The sequence below is a fragment of the Pelodiscus sinensis genome, chromosome 8, assembly GCF_049634645.1.
Source record: "Pelodiscus sinensis isolate JC-2024 chromosome 8, ASM4963464v1, whole genome shotgun sequence".
NCBI lineage: Eukaryota > Metazoa > Chordata > Testudines > Trionychidae > Pelodiscus > Pelodiscus sinensis.
The window spans coordinates 41,827,920-41,846,401 of record NC_134718.1 but is presented as its reverse complement, the minus strand read 5'-3'; the positions used below and the strand labels follow the sequence as shown (position 1 = coordinate 41,846,401).

General features: G+C 46.3%; 1 protein-coding gene across 1 annotated transcript in view; it reads right to left on the bottom strand.

The window, feature by feature from the left end:
• The window catches only part of LOC102462381 (protein FRA10AC1 homolog), a 95,436-nt gene that overhangs the window by 10,824 nt on the left and 66,130 nt on the right, over positions 1–18,482 (bottom strand). Inside the window, exons 11-12 of the mRNA XM_075935153.1 lie at positions 2,050–2,159; positions 1,459–1,497 (exon numbers count right to left, since the gene is read on the bottom strand). Coding sequence (XP_075791268.1) covers positions 1,459–1,497; positions 2,050–2,159 — 149 coding nt within the window. The remainder of the gene's footprint in view (positions 1–1,458; positions 1,498–2,049; positions 2,160–18,482) is intronic.

The following is an 18,482-nucleotide window of genomic DNA, read 5'->3' as shown; positions in this document are numbered from 1 at the left end:
TTACAATGCATTAGTTCCTACGAGTGTCAATGACTTTTGTGCAGAATGGATATATACCAGTGCGACTTATAGCGGGGATGCCCCAAACATATACCTCACGTATCCTCCATGCCACTACAGGGATTAGCAGAGTAATATTTGTTTTCATCCTTTCTTGCACAAATGTAACTATAACTATTTTCATAGTATTACTATTCTTCTACTATCTTCTCCTTCCTAGATTTCACAATTTTTCTTCCTTCCATAAGCTTGCAATATTCATGCCAAGCATCCGTCACCTATCCTTCCTATGAATTTAAATCAGTGACTCTTAATCTTCCCAGACTACTGTACCCATATAATTCTAAAAGAAATCAACTGGAATATAAAAATTGTACATAAATTCCAGTGTATAGTATAAACAGAATTATAAACAATTTATTGTCTATATGAAATTTTAGTTTGCACTAACTTTGCTGGTGCTTTTTCTGTAGCCTGCTGTAAAACTAGGCAAATATTGTGATGAGTTGATGTATTCCTGGAAGACCTTTATGTACTCTAAAGCAGTGGTTCTCAGACTTTTTGACCTGTACCACACCCACTCAATGCAGACCTTTCCACAGACCAGCCAATCACCTATGATGCCAAAATGGATGCTGGAGGGACAGGGTCTGGGTGGGAAGTAGGGTGCAGGAGCAGGCTAAAAGTAGGGAAGCCTTGAGTGCAGGAGTGGGCTGAAGATGGGGCGGTATTGGCTGGGATACAGGGTGCAGGAGTGGGCTGGGGGGGTCTGCGTGAGAGGTTGGGTGCAGGCAAAGTCTGGGAGATAGGGTGCAGGAGCAGGCTGAGGATGCATGAGGGGATTGAGGGTGCAAAGTCTGGGCATGAGGTGGATGGGGGCACTTACCGGTTCCATGTCTTCTGCCACTCCCAGGCACCATCCCTGCAGCTCCCATTGGCCATGATTCCAGCCAATGGGAGCAGTGGGGAAAGTCTCCATGTGAGTGCTTTCCCATGCTTCTGTTCTCCCAGTTGGGGGAAGGGGGAGTAGCAGCATGCAAAGCTGCTTCCTTCCCTCGCAAGCCAGATCCAGCCTGTGAGGTTTGGGCTCCTCTCCCTGCAGTGGGAAGCCAGCCCCACTCCGACCACATGGGGGAAGGAGGGCTAGAGCACCAGTGCAGGCTCCCCACTGCAGGGGAAAGGTTGAGCCCTGAGCCAGACCACTAGTGGTCTGCAGACACTTTCAGAACCATTGCCCTAGAGGTATATGTATTCCTAATTGAGAACCAATGATTTAAATCAATTTTTTTTGTTGCTTGCTTGCTTCTCTTCCTACAGTTCTGCATAAACAATATTTCAAATAATTGTATCAGAAGTCCAAAACTGCTGATGAATAGAACTGAAAACAAAGACAAATCAATTGAAAACACCATACAAATTTTTAGTTAAAATATTTAGGAAATCGTTTAAATAATTTACCATTATCAAAATCACTTGAAACTTCTGAGGAAACTTGATCTGAAATGAAACAGCCATTTAAAAACAATTAATTTATCTTGATTTTATGCACTACTTTAATATGCTTTACAATGCTATATTTACTACAAAATAAACTTCTCTCTCTCTTTCTCTTTCTCTTTCTCTCTCTCTCTCTCTCACACACACACACACAATAAGGCAAATACTTCAGTAAAAGGGATTTTTTCTCTACAAAGCAGAACTTCATCAGTTTGAAGTTAAATACATTATCTCCATATCTATGATGTCAAAAAGATTTTCTTAGTTACCAAAAAGCTTAGAATCCCAGAGCCACACAGAATCAAACACTTTAGCACTCTTTTTGGAATGCAGATTCCCTTTTGTTTGAACAGGTCTTCCTTCTAATAATGTATTTCTCTGGAGGCTCTTACTTCATTAGTAATTCATCCTCCTTTCTCTTTCTTCTGAAAATCTCATTTGTGAGCCATTGAAATCCAGAAACATAAATATAACTATCACTTTGATAGGATTAAAAACTCAACATTTACATTTAATATTTCAGCATATACACAGTTTAAAACTTTATTTTACCTTTCTGGGTTTTTTTCATAGACTGAGATGATCTCAACTTCTTACTTCTGGGCTCTTTAGAATTTTGTTCAGTTCTCTCTCTTTTCTGATTTGGTTTGACTTCTCTCCTCCTTTATAATAAAAAAAAATGCTCTCTTCAAGCAACAGAAAACATACCACAAATCAAGTCAAATCAAGAGATTATATATTACAGATTAAACATTTAAATGAATGTCTAATGCAGGGCTACTCAACACATGGCCCGCAGACCGAACGCGGCCTGTAGCCTGTTTGTTTGTGTCCTGTGGTGTGGGTTGGGTTTACATGGGGCTCAACAAGTGGCCTGCGGGTGGGATCCTTTGAACATGGCATCCACTCAGAACACATGCCACAACGGCGAGGTGTCTCCCAGGTGGGGTAAATATTGAAAGACGCAAGCAGGCGGGCTGGCTGGCTGGAACAGGCGGGTACAGGGTGTCGGCATTTCTAGTCCCCAGGAAGGTAGTCCCGGGAGCACCGGGGCATTGTGGAAAGTACTTTGTATTCATGCCCATCAGTGTGAAATAAACTATTTGCATATATATTTGCATGTATATGCAACCACACTTAAGTTGCAGCCCTCAGCATGTGCTGTGAGTATCTCGTGGCCCCAGGAGCTTCCAAAGTTGAGTAGCCGTGGTCTAATGCAAAAAATGTTATTGTTACCTTAAGGTTGCATATCTGAACACAACATGGCAGGAAATGCTAAAATGAAGGTTATTTACATATAAATAGAACTCTTTGCAATGAGTCTGTATATTTCACATTTATGGGTAAACCAGTGCAGCCTAATGGCAGAACCCTTTCCAAGTGTGCCCCCTCCTATCCCTTTCCTCATCATCTTCAAACACTGACTAAGGGAAACACAATATAAGGAGGCACTGAGCTCTCTACTGCCTCAGTTCTTTCTACCTTAACTGAGAGAAACCAAAATAGAACTCCAAGAAATAGGGGAAGATGAATGGAATGTGAGAACACTGAGTCATCTCAGGAATTCCAGTTACAAGTAATCTTTGTTTCTTCTTTAAGTGATTCTGTATATTCTAGGGATGTCAACGTGTAGTCGACTATACAATTAACCAATAAGCCTAGGTTTATCAACACAGAGGCAGCATGGGGAAGGACAGGGAGGAGCAGGAGCCAGTGCCCATGAGAAGCCAGCTCCCCAAGGGCACTGGATCTCCCCACCCTTGCACTGTTGCCTCTGACAGAAAGTGTTCAAGTCAGCTTCCCACGTGTATCAGCTTCATGGACCTGCCTGCCCCCCCTTGCTGCCTCCGACAAAGGTGGGAGGGCGAGACAGAAGCCAGTGCTGGGGGGAGCTGCCTTAAAACCTGATTCCTGCCAACATTGGCTCTGAAGTGCTGCCTCCCCTCCCCTACACACTGCTTCCTCTATCACAGGGGCGGCAGAGGGGGAGACAGGGGAGCCTGCTTTGCATTCTCCCTGTGGACAGAGGCTGCTTTGCATTCCACAGAGGAGGCTCTGTCCATGAAGAGCTTGGATCTAGGCATGTGACCCAAGGCCCATTTGTTTGCTGCCTGCAGTTCAGTTTGGATTTACATGGGGCTCAAAACACAGACCACAGGAAGGATCATTTGAATGTGGCCTGCACTGGGAACATGCTCCACAACAGCAAGGCATCTCCCAGGTGAGGTGAGCATTGAAAGACGCAAGCAGATGGGCTGGCTGGAACAGAAAGGTACAGGCTGTTGGCATTTCTAACCTCCAGGGAGGAGGTGCCAGGAGTGCCAAGGCATTGTGGGAAGTGCTGGCTGCTTAGTCTTGTGGGCAGAGCCTGAAAGGTGCTGACTGGCTCACACTGGCCATGTTTGGGTCTGGCGCCATGGCTTAATACTTAATCTTTGTATTCATGCCCATTAGTATGAAAGAAGCTATTTCATATATTTGCATATATATTTGCATGTCTATGCCACCACACTTAAGTTGTGAACCTCAGCATGTGCTGAGAGTATCATTGTGGCCCCCGGGGGCTTCCAAAGTTGAGTATCCCTCATCTAAAGTATACTACACAAGTTGAAACTCTCTTAACCAGGATTCTCTGGTCCAGCAATGTCTATGGTCCAGCATAGATGTTGCAGGACCAGAGAGTCCTGGTGGAGGGCCAGCAGTAAAGATCCCTGCGAGGTCAGCAGGACAGCGAGCTGCCCACCGGCACCTGACATGGGGCCACCCAGCACGTGGCAATGGGACTGTTGAGAGAGTTTGGGAACCCCAGTGTGTGGCTGCCCAGCAAGGCTGGAAGCCCTGGCGCACCGTGCATGTGAGGCTGCCCAGGGAGCACCAGCACACAGCTGTCCAGAGTCCCAGTGCACAGTGCATGTGGCTGGCTGGAGTCCCAACACCGGGCTACCTGGTGGAGCCACAGCAGCGACGGCTGCCCAGCGGGTAGGCAGGGTAGCTGGGCCAGCAGGATGTGGGGAGCTGACTGAGAGGCCAGCAGCTGGGTGAGGGGCAGCTGGTGACAGGGGTACAAAAATGACTTCCCTGGTACAGTAACATCCCTCATCCGGGACCAATCAGGTCCCAAGGATGCTAGACAAGGGAGGTCCAACCTGCACACAGATTAGCCTTTATTATGAAGCAGCTTTGAAAAAATACCAGTAACTTAATTATCTGATTGATCTGAAACTCATATTATTTTCAGTAAAAACCTGGGCTTAAGCATAAGAACCACTCCCCCCCCTTTTTTTTAACAAGAACCTTTGTATCAAGATATGTAATTTACTCATTCTTCTCAATGATGTTATAATAACAATAAACACAGTTTAAGAAAGACCAAAAAAAAAAAGGCAAGCAGAGTTTGCCAAGGGTACAAAAGGCAGCTTCGTAAGCATAGAGAAAACTAAATTAAGTTCCCATGCTGACACGGGATCTCTAAAAGAGGATACAAGCGAGATAACTCCTAAAATGCAGCTTCATAAGCATAAAGAAAACTAAATTAAGTTCCCATACTGACACGGGATCTCTAAAAGAGGATACAAGCTAGATAACTCCTTATACCATGCACAAATGATGATCTACCATTCACTAAAAATTAGCTGAAAGAGACATCAACTGAACTCAAAGAAGGATTAGATAACCACTCAGACTTTAAATGCATCAAATACTCCAATATACACTGGATACAAGCTGTAACTAGTGGACAGCTATTCCTTGCAACCAAGAAACAAAACTAGATCATTTCAAGTATTAACATTGCTTTCACCACTTGCTTACTAGAATTAAGTAATACATTATGAACTAACAAGGAAGATAGTTCTACATTTATCAAAGCCCAAATGACCAGGAATGGAGACACTGAGGATATGAATAAAAATTATGCAGCAGCAGCAGCAAGTTTGGGAACAACAAGCTGTTTGCAGACTCTGTCCAACAGCTGACACAGGTGCATGTGCCACTGCTGTCTCAGCCAAGCTGATGAAATCAGGATCATCTTTGCCTGATCTATCTTCCTCACCACCTTCTCAATTAATGGAAAATAGAAGCGTATAGAGGGTCCTCAGCCCAAAACATTAAGAAACATCTGAAATAAACTGACTCTCCTTTTCTGCTCTGGAACAAAATAGAAGATGACACTTTTTGTTGAAGCTGATCTCAAACAGGTCAGTACCAGGTAAATCGCAGCTGGAGAAAATCTCTATGCCACCTGGTCCTTCGGTTACTTCACACACATATGAGAAAGGTCTCTGCTGAGGTGATCTGCCAACACACATTGCTCTCTCCTGCTAAATGAAGGGCCACTGGATAGACATCATGAACATAAGAACATAAGAACGGCTGTACTGGGTCAGACCAAAAGTCCTTCTAGCCCAGTATCCTGTCTGCCGACAGTGGCCAGCACCAGGTACCCCAGAGAGGGTGGACTGAAGACAATGATCAAGTGATTTGTCTCCTGCCATCCCTCTCCAGCCTCTGACAAACAGAGGCCAGGGACACCAATTCTATCCCCTGGCTAATAGCCTTTTATGGACCTAACCTCCAGGAAATTATCTAGCGTCTCTTTAAACTCTGTTATAGTCCTAGCCTTCACAGCCTCCTCTGGCAAGGAGTTCCACAGGTTGACTACACGCTGTGTGAAGAAGAACTTTTTTTTATTAGTTTTAAACCTGCTACCCATTAATTTCATTTGGTGTCCTCTAGTTCTTCTATTATGGGAACTAATAAATAACTTTTCTTTATCCGCCCTCTCCACACCACTCTATCATATCCCCCCTCAGTCTCCTCTTTTCTAAACTGAAAAGTCCTAGTTGCTTTAACCTCTCCTCATATGAAGAATGCACCAATCCCTTAGACCAAGTCCCCAAACTGCAGGGGGCGCAATGGGCCCATGCCAGTCTCCACAGGGAGTGCCACTCCCACCTGTGCACCAATCCTGCCCACATCCAGGGCTCTGGCTCCCGGCCCCACACTTCGCCCTGTCCCCAGCTTCAGCTCAGCTTTTCACACAGTCAGGAGTCTGGCTGTTGGTAACTATCACAGCCCCACTGCAGCCTGACCTTTGACCCTCACTGCAACCTAGCTGCAGTTCTGCTCCCAGATCCAACTACAGCCTCAGGTCCTGGCTACAGCTCCGTTCCCAGCCCAAGGCCGAGGCTGGGCACGGCCTGAAGGTGCGATGAACTCAGCTAGAGCTGAGCTTAAGCTCACAATGTAGCCCAGTGGTCCCCAACCTTTTGAGGTTGTCGGGCGCCAGGGGGCGTGGCCGTTCGCCCGCCGGGCGCCAGGGGGCGGGGACACTTGCGCGCCCGGGGGCGGCCCCCCCATAGCCGCTTGCCCGGGGGCGGCCCCCCACCATAGCCACGCGCCCGGGGCCGGGGCCCCCCATAGCCACACGCCCGGGGCCGGGGCCCCCCCCGCAAGCGCTGCGCGCCCGGGGCCGGCGCTTCCCCCTCCCCCCCGCAAGCACCGCGCGCCCGGGGCCGATGCTCCCCACAAGCGCCGCGCGCCCGGGGCCAACGCTCCCCGCAAGCGCCGCGCCATGTGCCCGGGGCCAGGCCAGCCCCGACCACCTGGCGGGCGCATGCAAGTGCCCCTGCGGGCACCGTGTTGGGGACCACGGATGTAGCCCAACTGTGGCTCCATGCTCATCTCCATTCTAAGTTCTAGCCCCACTCCTGGCTCCAGAATCATTCCCAGCTGCAGCCCCCTCACCCATCTCCATTCTCTACCAAAGCTGCATTCCTGCTCTCAGCTGGGGACACAGACAAGGATAAGAGGGGTGTGTGATCCTCAAAATTTGGGGGACCACTGTCACAGACTAACCGCCTTGCCCACAGCAGAATAGGGTATGTCCTTGCATGTTGACATAATACACGGCTATTGTATTGTCCATCACCATCTGTTCAATCTTCCCCTTTTCACAAGAAAGAAAAGAGCTGAGAGCCAGGGAAATAGCCTTCAATTCTAAAACATTTATGTGCCTATTTTTTCCTGAGATGCCCAAGGAGTTCCCAATCCATTGTTCAATTAATCAGCCATTACTGTAAAAAAAAAAAAGCAAAGAAGAACTAAATAGGACCCCTTAAAAATATTGGTTCTATTTTTCCCCCACCTCAAAGAATCTAAAATGCCCTGAGGAATAGTGACTTGAAGACTGCTACAACGGAACAGAGAAATTTCCAATAATTTGGCCAAACAGAAATACAGAAATGCACACCTCTTACATTAAGAGCTACAAACCAATCCATATTAGAAAATAAGAAAATCATAGAATCTGAAATTTCCAGATGAACTTGTTCAAATTCATTAAATCTAAGATTGGATGGAAATTCATATCTTTTTTCCACACCTAGGAATAGCTTGAATAAAAACCTTAACCCCATAGATCCTTGGCTATCTCCCTTTACTGCTCCAATTAGAAGAAATTTGCGAATTTCTGACAGAAGAGTTACTTTGTGAGACGTTTCTCTGAAAATGGAAGATGAAGGATCTGAAAGGAGGCAGTGTTTCAAATTGTATTACATGGCCCTTTTAAATCTTAGACCCATTTGTACAATATAATGAGCCTCCAATTGCTAATAAAATGAGTTATATCTTTAACTAAAAGATCGGGGAAAAAATCTTGCATGTTGGTACATGACTCTCAATCTTCATATCACATCTAAGTTCACGTATTCCGTGAAGAAAAAGCAGCAGGTTATTTCAACTCAGTATGAATGATTTCTTTATATGCGGGTATTGTGAAGGAAATGTAGTCTGATAATGTTGCTGACATCTCTGAGATGAAACACACGTAAACAATTGAGGATAAAACTGTCTCTGGCAATGAAAAGCACTAGGTTGGGGGGCCTCTCTATAATAATAGGAGACCCCCTCCCCACCTACTAATAAATGAGCAGTAGACATGGTGTTTTCATTTGTCTAATTGTTTATCTGTTATCTAAAAGAATACTACCCTCAAAGGGCAATGTGACAGCCTCCTCCCATGCTTTACAAAAACTGGCTTATGAATACAATATGCAAAATGAAGATGCTTCCAACAAAATGCCTCATGTAACTTTCCAATGTTTATGTTACAATCTTCTGTATAACCTATTTTGGTGCATGGATCATTCTTGTACGTAAAATTAGAAATATGAATTATGAGAGTGTTTATAATTTTAAATTTGCTAATGAGAGCCATTACTAATACTCCAGAAGCCTGAATGACTTGGTGATCAACTTAATGACTTGTAAACAGTCTTGTTTGTTCTGGAAGTCCAAAGGTGATTGGACTAATAAGATATGTGATCATACCACCTTGTACTGGGATTCCATTTTGACGTAGGATAGTTTTTAATAGAAAGGGGAATGTAGAAAAGACTGTTACCTGTTCTAATAACTGGTGTTCTTCAAGATGTGTTGTTCACATCCATTCCAATCAGGTGTACTCACGCTGTGTGCACAAGCATTGGAAACTTTTTCCCCTAGAAGCTCCTATAGGGTTGGCAGTGGAGAACCCTAGAGTGGCACTGCTATATCAGCACATACATACTACTGCAGACCCTACCACTCCTTCTGTTCCTCCTTGCTGGCAGGGCCGGATTAAGGGGGGGGCTAGCCGGGCAGCTGCCCGGGGTGCCAATCTACAGGGGCGCCTGATGGCAGCTGTAAGGGGTGCCGCACACCTGGCTGTGCGGCGCCCCTTTGAGCTGCCATCAGGTGCCACGCCCCAAGGTTGGGAGCACGCCTGATTGCAGCTGTAAGGTAGGCAGCACAGCAGGGGGCGAGGCCATGCATGCACCACAAGCCCAGGGGCAGAGCCTGCTGCCCAGGGAGCAGGAATGGCTCGAGCCAGCCCTGATTCCAAGGAATGAGTACATAATTCAGACACCCTTCTCGCCAACATGATGGCCACCACTGGTTCAAAGAGAGGCCACATAAGTTTATTGAGTCACAAGTTAATGTTCTATGTGGATATAGGTGGGTGAGAATATAGATACAACCTGTTCAGACCCTTCCTAAAATGGGTTACCATCCTGAAAAGAGAATGTTGGGAGCAGCCTGGGCCAAAAGCAGACACAGCAACTAAGTGGTCCTTAACAGAGGAGGATGCTAGGCCCTGTTTCAAAAGTGTAACAAGTAGTCCAGTACCACCGAAATAGATGCCCACCCAGGGGAAAACATCCCGTTCTGTGCACCAGGAGGAAAACCTCCTCCATTTAGCTAAGTATGCTGCCCTAGTGGAAGGCTTTCTGCTTCCCCAAAGAATCTCCTGTACCTGAGCTGAGCACTGAAGGTCTAATGGATTGAGCTATCTAGCTTCCACTCCATCAGGTGGAGTGAATGCAGGTCCGAGTGACTGAGATGCTGTTGGTGTTGCTTGAGGAGGTCTGGGTACAGGGAAAGAGCTATTGGGGCTTCCACTGACAAAGTGAGGTGGGAGGAGAACCAATGCTGTAGGATCAGGCACGCTTTGTTCCTGCATGCCTTGAGCAGGACCCAGTGAATCAAGGAGACCGGGGGGAATGCATACTATAGCTATCCCCCTCCTCAATGAATCGCAAATGCATCTGCCATGGAGCTCGGACAGAAATTCTGGAATAAACAGAAGTCCTTGCACTTCTTGTCCTCCCATGTGGCAAACAGGTGTTGATGGAGAGACACCCCCCACCACCACCTGTGGAAAATTGAGTGTAATACATCTATTCTGACAGACCACTTGTGGACCATGAAGGTTCTGCTGAGGGTGGCTGCAAGCATGTTCTGCAAGCCCAAGAGGTACTGGGGCTCCAGGTAGATCCTGTGCCTTGTACAAAAGTGCTAAAGGCTCTGGGCTTTGAGAGAAATGCAAGATGACCATGCTTCCCCCTTGCTTGTTTACATAAAACATCGTGATTACATTGTTTGTACATTCCGACATGCAACGACTCTCCATCTGTGGGCAGAATACTCAGCAGGCCTTATGTGAAGAGCCAAGTCTGCAGGGGACCACACACCCTGAGTCCTTAGGTTTCCTAAGTGGGCTCTCCACCCAAGATCTGATCGGAGTGTAGGCGTCAGCAGGGCGAAAGCTACTCTCTCACCCAGACTGAGTGGGTGTGACCACCATCTCAAGGAGGATATCATACCTGGTTGAATGGACACCACCATGTTCAGGCTGTCCCACATTGGTCTGTAGACTGAGGCAAGCCACCCCTGAAGGGATCTGAGGTACAGCTGGACATATCTGATCATGTGGCAGCATGATGCCAAGTGACCCAATAAATTGAGGCACATCCTCACTGTTGTGGTGGGGCACTGGGTGAGGGAGGATACCATGTCCCTTATCACCTGAAACTGGGCTTCTAGAAGGATGGCTCGTCCCTGAATCGCATTTAGAGTCACCCCAATGAATTAGCACTGATTTCTCTTCGTTGAGGAGGTTCCCAGAGAATCAGTTCTGTGTGTGTAAGAAGCTGTTTCTGGGAGCTCCCTTTCAGTAGCCAGCCGTCCAGTAGAGAAACACCTGAACACCCCTCTTCCACAGGAAAGTTGCCACCACCGACATGTACTTGGTGAAAACTCGGGGGGCAGTTGACAGGCTGAAGAAGAGCACTGCAAACTGATAATGTTCATGTGATACTGTGAATCTGAAGTAACACGTGTGGGTCAGGAGGATCAATACAGGAAAAAAGCATCCTTCACGTATAGGTCACCCGGATCCAGACATGGAATGATGATGGCTAGGCAGACCATACAGAACTTCATTTCCTGCATGTAGCGGTTGAGGTTTCTCAGGTCTTGAATGAATCTCAGACCTCCTTTTGCCTTCAGGATTAGGAAATAATGGGAATAGAATCCCATTGCCCCTTACCCTTAGGGGGACCTCCTGGATTGCCCCCAGGGTGGGGAGCAACTGGACCTCCTGTCTTAGGAGATGCTCGTGAAGAGGGACAGGGAAGAGGGATGGAAAGTCAGTAGGGAGCAGAATTGTAGTTTCTCACTCCAACTATGCGGAGGACCCAATGGTCTGAAGTAATGCACGGTAGAAGTGGGAGATTTCGGTAACCGGGTTTGGTTCTTTAAAGGATTTGAAACCACAGAGAGAGGAATACTTCTTTTTAGGGTTAAACAAAGATTATTTATTTTTTCTATTTACTTTATAATTAATTTTCCATTTAAATCAATTCATTATTTTTGATTCTTTTAAGACAATATAATATACAAAGAAAAAGTAGAAAAACAGTACAGTTAAAAATAACAAGAAATAATAACTTCTCCTACTGATATACCCTCCTGAGTTACCTTTAAGAAATTTATGGAGTTAACAGTTATATAATAGTCACGTTAAGAAAGATAGAAGCATTGCTTAGATTCAGGAGATATTCTTTTCTTTATGTTTTTCCTTTCTTTGGCTTTTTCGTTGCAACTTACGACCGGTATTCGTTCCCCTTTCGGAGCTTATTTGTTCCCCTTTCGGAGCTTATGTACGGCAGCGAGATTCAGCGCCGGGGAGGGAGCCCTGGTTGATCAGACCTGGCTTTTTGGATTCGCAACCCGTCCATAAGCTCCGAAAGGGGAACAAATAAGCTCCGAAAGGGGAACGAATACCGGTCGTAAGTTGCAACGAAAAATCCAAAGAAAGGAAAAACATAAAGAAAAGAATATCTCCTGAATCTAAGCAATGCTTCTATCTCTCTTATCGTGAGTATTATATAACTGTTAACTCCATAAATTTCTTAAAGGTAACTCAGGAGGGTATATCAGTAGGAGAAGTTATTATTTCTTGTTATTTTTAACTGTACTGTTTTTCTACTTTTTCTTTGTATATTATATTGTCTTAAAAGAATCAAAAATAATGAATTGATTTAAATGGAAAATTAATTATAAAGTAAATAGAAAAAATAAATAATCTTTGTTTAACCCTAAAAAGAAGTATTCCTCTCTCTGTGGTTTCAAATCCTTTAAAGAACCAAACCCGGTTACCGAAATGGCGTCACGAACAAGATTTGATGAGAGCAGAGGATGCCCTTTTGATGGGTTAAACAAAACAGAAGGTATAGGACCTCTCAACCACTGGTTATATCATAATCAGGATGAGAGTGAAGAAAACATGCTCAAAATAGGAGCAGTTCTAGCAATAGGGGAAGAAAATCATACATATACCCTACATGTAACATGTTCAGGGTTGAGATGTTTAATAGCTAATAATGATCTAGTGAAATGGGAGTTAAAAGATTGCAAAGTACCATTACCAGATGTAACACAAAAAACCCCATCTAAAGAAACAGATTATAAAAAACTGCAAAATATATTAGAAAGAACAGCCAATACGACAGATCCGTATCGAAATGGGGGTACCCCAGAAATATTAAAATTGCCAAGTCAAACAACTGACAAGTTGATGGGAGAGGTACTAGAGGACCTTATAAGATATGCTAGAGAAAAGAAAAAATTAACTGCCGACAAATGGGATCCAAATAAAGGGGTCCGTGTACTTTGGCACTGGTTGAAAAAAGCCGGAAATACAATAACTAAATTAGAAGGCACAGTAAATACCCTACAAGCCTTATTAAAAAAAGAAACTCAGGAGAGAGAGAAAAAGGGAAATAATGGGAAAAAAGATATAATAAAACCAACAGCCCCACCCCCTCCTTATCCTGAATCAGTCATAGAGGAAAATCAAAAGGAAGAAAGGAAAAAAGTATTAAAAGGAGGTGTATATCCATGGGATATGCTAACGGAAGGAATATGCACAGGGGAATGTAAATGTGAAAAGGAGATAGGAGAAAAGATTGATGCTGGAGATGATTTGGTCAAAGCTCATCCGATAACACAAATAATATATAAACAGAGGGGAGGACTTCCACCTGTAGCCACTATGGAATCAAGGGAAAGATCCCGAATAGAAATGAATGACTTAATAAGTCGAACCCGAAGGAGGCAGGGAGAGAACCCAGTAGTGTGGGTAGGAAGGCTAGTAATGGAAAATATGAATGAATTAATTTCACAACCAGAGCTAACTATATTAACAGGAAATCCCGGTTACCGAAAGGAGAGACTGGCTGAGAATAAAGGGAAAGGATGTGGGGAAACTGGTACCCTGTACTTGGGCACACCTTGAAAAGCCCTGCTTGGGCCCTGGAGGAGCCTTTGAGGAGCTATTCCCCGATTAGATTGTTGATTTGGGGTTCTCCTCCCATTGTTTCTGTTGCACTTACATGGCTGCTCTTGACGTTGTCTAGGAGCAAACCTCTGTGGATGAGGCTGGGGTCTAAAAGGGCGCCTCTAGGTAGCAGGGGTCTTTGAATCCTCTAGTGAGTGGAGCTTAGAGTTCATCTGCTTGGAAAACAAGCTCCGGCCCTCAAACAGGAGGTCCTGCAGAGTTTGTTGGACTTCTAGAGGCAGACCTGAAGCTTGCAACCATGCCAGCCTATGTTGAGAGCATTCTCACTGCCAAGTCCAGAGCTGCCTGCAGGAAGCTGTATCTAGCTGTGATACACTCCACCGCTGCCAAGGCTCTGAACTCCTACCATGCATCTGTGGGAAGGAGTTCTTTATATCTGGAGAGCGCCTCCCAGAATTTAAATGTGTACCAACTGAGGATTGCCTGTTGGTTTGTAACCCTCAATTGCAGGCCCCCTGCTACATAGACCTTTCTGCCAAAGAGGTTGAGTTTCTTTGCCTCCTTGGCTTTGGGCACTGGCGCTTGCTGAGCTTGTCACTCCCTCTTGATGACGGCTGACACCAAGAGAGAGGAGAGGTGGGGGTATGAGAAAAGGAACTCACCCTTTGGAAGGAATGAAGTACCTCCTCTCTATCCCTTATGCTGTAGGCGGTATTGAGGTGGGGGTCTGCCACAAGGTGTTGTAATTAGATTGGATTTTCTTTATGATTGGCAAGGCCACCATCAATGGACCCTCCTGTGACAAGATGTCCACCACAGGGTTTTCCTACTCCTGTATCTCCTCCATAGGGAGATTCGTGTTCTCGGCCACCCAGTGAAAAAGCTCTTGGTACACCCTTCGGTCAACTGTAGAAGGCTCACCCATGGAAGTTCCTGCCACTGCTTCATCCAGGGACGATGATGAAGAAACTTGGGGTGGTAGCAGGTCCACCGAAGACTCTGTTTGATGGGGCCTCCGTTCTTGGGATATCCCCACTGAGAGGTTGTGACACTGTGACAGAGGGTGCCCTCAAGTGCCATCTGTCTCTGGGAGACCGAGATTGGTAGCTGGTCGAAACCACCAATCTTGAGAATCTGGGTGCACCCTGGGACTGGTGATATGCCCAGGGCTTCTAAAAGGGCTAGTGATGGGGGGCAGCCACAGTGCTGGAGGATCATGGTCCCTTCTGTTGCTGCGATTCCTGTGGGAATGTATCAACACTGCGTTGGACTCAGACTCTGATGGTGAGAACCATGGTGGCACCTATGATGCTGGTGCCATGTGGCTGGAGGCCCTTGGTGTCCCGGAACAGTGCCAGGAGGGGCAGGACCTCAAGCGTGCCATCCGCCTCTGGGCCTGGTCTGGGACAGGAAGCAGGACCTCGACACTGAGGGGCAGGGCATGCTCAGTGCTGACTCGTCATGACGAATCTCCACGCCTGTTGCATGTGCCCCATGCCAGGGATTCCAGTGAAGTGTTCAGTGCCATATGTGATAGGATGTGCTGTGCCAGAGATGGTGAACCTTCTAATGATGATGAGGTGGACCTGCCTTGGTGCCACTCCAAAGATTAAGGGTGTCACAGGCTGGCTTGCCTCTCAACTGGTGCGGTCTCAGCAATGCCAGTGGCTTGACCCACACCATAGACACCTCAGTCTCTGATATTTCTATGAGGTCCCACACAACCTCATAGGTATCTGGCATCAACGGGAAGTTCAGCACCTGCACTGGACTCCTACATCCCCATGACGGCATCACTTCCCAGAGTCAGTGTTGATGACAAGTTCTGGGCCTCGCGCATAGAGGCCTACCTGTGTCATACCAGGTTGTGTCTAATCGGGCGATCTAACTCTTTATGACCATGCTGCATTAGCGAGATCAACTGGTGCATCGGGGCCTCGTGCTTTCTATGCTGGCAGACTCAGCACCAAGAGTCTTTCGTGGCACCTGCCTTCGGCATCATCTCACACACAGACCAAGCTCACACACTATGCTGTTTTCTTCCTCTGGAAAGGTCTCAGTGCTGCCTCCAGAAGGTGTTCATGGAACCAGTATTCCTGGTCCTTCCTCATGCAGGGCTTAAAACCCTGCAGATTTTACACTTCTCAGTGCAATGTTCTCTTCCTAAGCATCAAAGACATGTGCCATGCAGATCACTGCTGGGCACAGGTCATTTGCACATGGTGCACAACTAATGCTGGGGCATTAGGCACGCCCTGGAGCCCCAAGGGGCTAAATCTTTGTTGGCAGCTGCCCACTCCTAGTATAACTTCTTTCAAGAAAACACAGATATGAGAAACAAGATAATCAACTATTGAGTGATAGGGACTAGAAGCTTGCCTAGGCAAGATAGCTAAAAGTTCCAACAGTGCCCCAGTTGGCAAGAAGGAACTGAGGTAGGGCTAGGGTCGGCAGTGGTATATATGCACTGATATAGTGATGCCATTCTAGGGGTCTCCACAGCTGACCCTACAAATGCCATTAGGGAAAAAAGTTTCCAATGCTCGTGAACACGCTATGCATACACCTGATTGGAATCAATGTGAACGAGCACTCGAAGAACAATAAAAGATTCCAGGGAGAAGGCTATTTTAGCAATGGGAAGCTATCAGGTTTTTGTCTTGTGCAACACACTCCAAAGAGGGTTGGGAAACGAGGTCAAGATGAAAGAGTTGTCTCTGACTTGAAGATTATGCCTAGAAAAAGAATGCAGAAGGCCCCCAACTTGCGACCACCTGAGTCCTGACTCACCCGCACTTACATTTTTGCAAGTGCAGAAGGGGCGGAAAAGCCAAAAAGGAATTTGAAGAACAGCTAGCCAAAAACTAAAAAGGTAGTAATAAAATGTTTTTTTTAAGTACATCAGAAGCAGGAAACCTGCTAACCAACCAGTGGTGCCCCTGGATGATAGAGATACAAAAGGAGCACTTAAAGATGATAAAGTCATTGCGGAGAAACTAAATGAATTATTTGCTTCAGTCTTCACGGCTGAGGATGTTAGGGAGATTCCCAAACCTGACCCGTCCCTCATAGGTGACAAATCTGAGGACTTGTCACAGACTGAAGTGTCATTAGAGGAGGTTTTGGAATTAATTGATAAACTTAACAGTAACAAGTCATCAGGACCAGATGGCATTCACCCAAGAGTTCTGAAAGCACTCAAATGTCAAATTGCGGAATTATTAACTATGGTTTGTAACCTATTCTTTAGGTTTGGTGAGTAAAGATAAGCTTTCCACATGACTAAGCAGTGCTTTCCCCATCTACACTGCCATTTTTATCTGGAGCCATTCCTCATTGCAGGGAGTTTTCAGAGTCTTTCCCCATTGCCTTCCCACTGCTAGAGCCTTTCACTGATACAAGTAGCTACATGGAGCCTACTTTTCCTTGCAGCCAGTATCTACATGTACCCTACATGCCACCAGCATTGGTGTGCAGTGTAGACATTTCCCTAGATGACATAAATGTGGTCAGTTCACATCTTCAAATTCTTTCTATATCCTTTCCTAACTGTGTATCTGGCTTTGGGACTGCTACGGGTCTTACCAGAGACTGCATCCTCTGGTACCATTGCTAAGTCATAAAAAATTTGAAGAATCTGTTTGGTGATCTTGTAGGAGTTTTAAGAGGAAGAGAAGGAAAGATAAATCTGGAAAAAAGACTGTCCATGTTCATCCTTCCTTACTAGTGAAGGAGATTTAAGTCCTGGAAGTAAAAGTCTTCCTCTTTCTTCCTCCTAATGATTTCTCTCTCAGATCTGAAGAACAATGAGATGACAAACAATGAGCATCTGCCACCATAACAGTGTTTTTCAGATCTTGCATTCACAGCACAGTTGGTATAAACAACAGTTCTAGGGTTACAAGCTTAGGTATCACTAGATACTGAGAGAGACTCAACTCCAAAGCCCTAGGACATACAGCCAAATGCAGAACTGACTTAGATCTCAGAGGGTATGTCTACACTACCCCGCTAGTTCGAACTAGCGGGGTAATGTAGGCATACCGCACTTGCAAATGAAGCCCGGGATTTGAATTTCCCGGGCTTCATTTGCATAAGCGGGGAGCCGCCATTTTTAAAACCCCGCTGGTTCGAACCCCGTGCAGCGCGGCTACACGGGGCACGAACTAGGTAGTTCGAACTAGGCTTCCTAGTTCGAACTACCGTTACTCCTCGTGAAATGAGGAGTAACGGTAGTTCGAACTAGGAAGCCTAGTTCAAGCTACCTAGTTCGTGCCCCGTGTAGCCGCGCTGCACGGGGTTCGAACCAGCGGGGTTTTTAAAATGGCGGCTCCCCACTTATGCAAATGAAGCCCGGGAAATTCAAATCCCGGGCTTCATTTGCAAGTGCGGTATGCCTACATTACCCTCCTAGTTCGAACTAGGAGGGTAGTGTAGACATACCCAGAGTTAGTACAGGCTGAACCGCTCTCCTCTGGGACTCCCTGGTCTGGCAACATCCGTGGTCCAGCAGGACCACAGATGTTGCTAGACTAGAAAGCCCCAGCTGCAGAGGTTGAGAGCTGCTGGGAGTGGAGCCAGTTTGGTCGCCGGTAGCCTCCAGGGGTAGTGACTCTGGGGCAGCCACTGCATATGGAGCCAGAGAACCCCGGGAGCAGCTACCACCTTGGAGCAGGGGTGAGGGAACCCTGGAAGCAGATGATGCCACCACCACACAGGGGGCTGGGGAACTCTGGGAGCAGCTGCCACAGCCGCCACCACATATGCAGGGCCGAGGGGAACCCCAGGAGCAGTTGCCATCCCCTGCAGGCTGGGGGCAGCAGACCCAGGCAGGTGAGCTGGAGGAGGTCAGGTCTGCAGATAC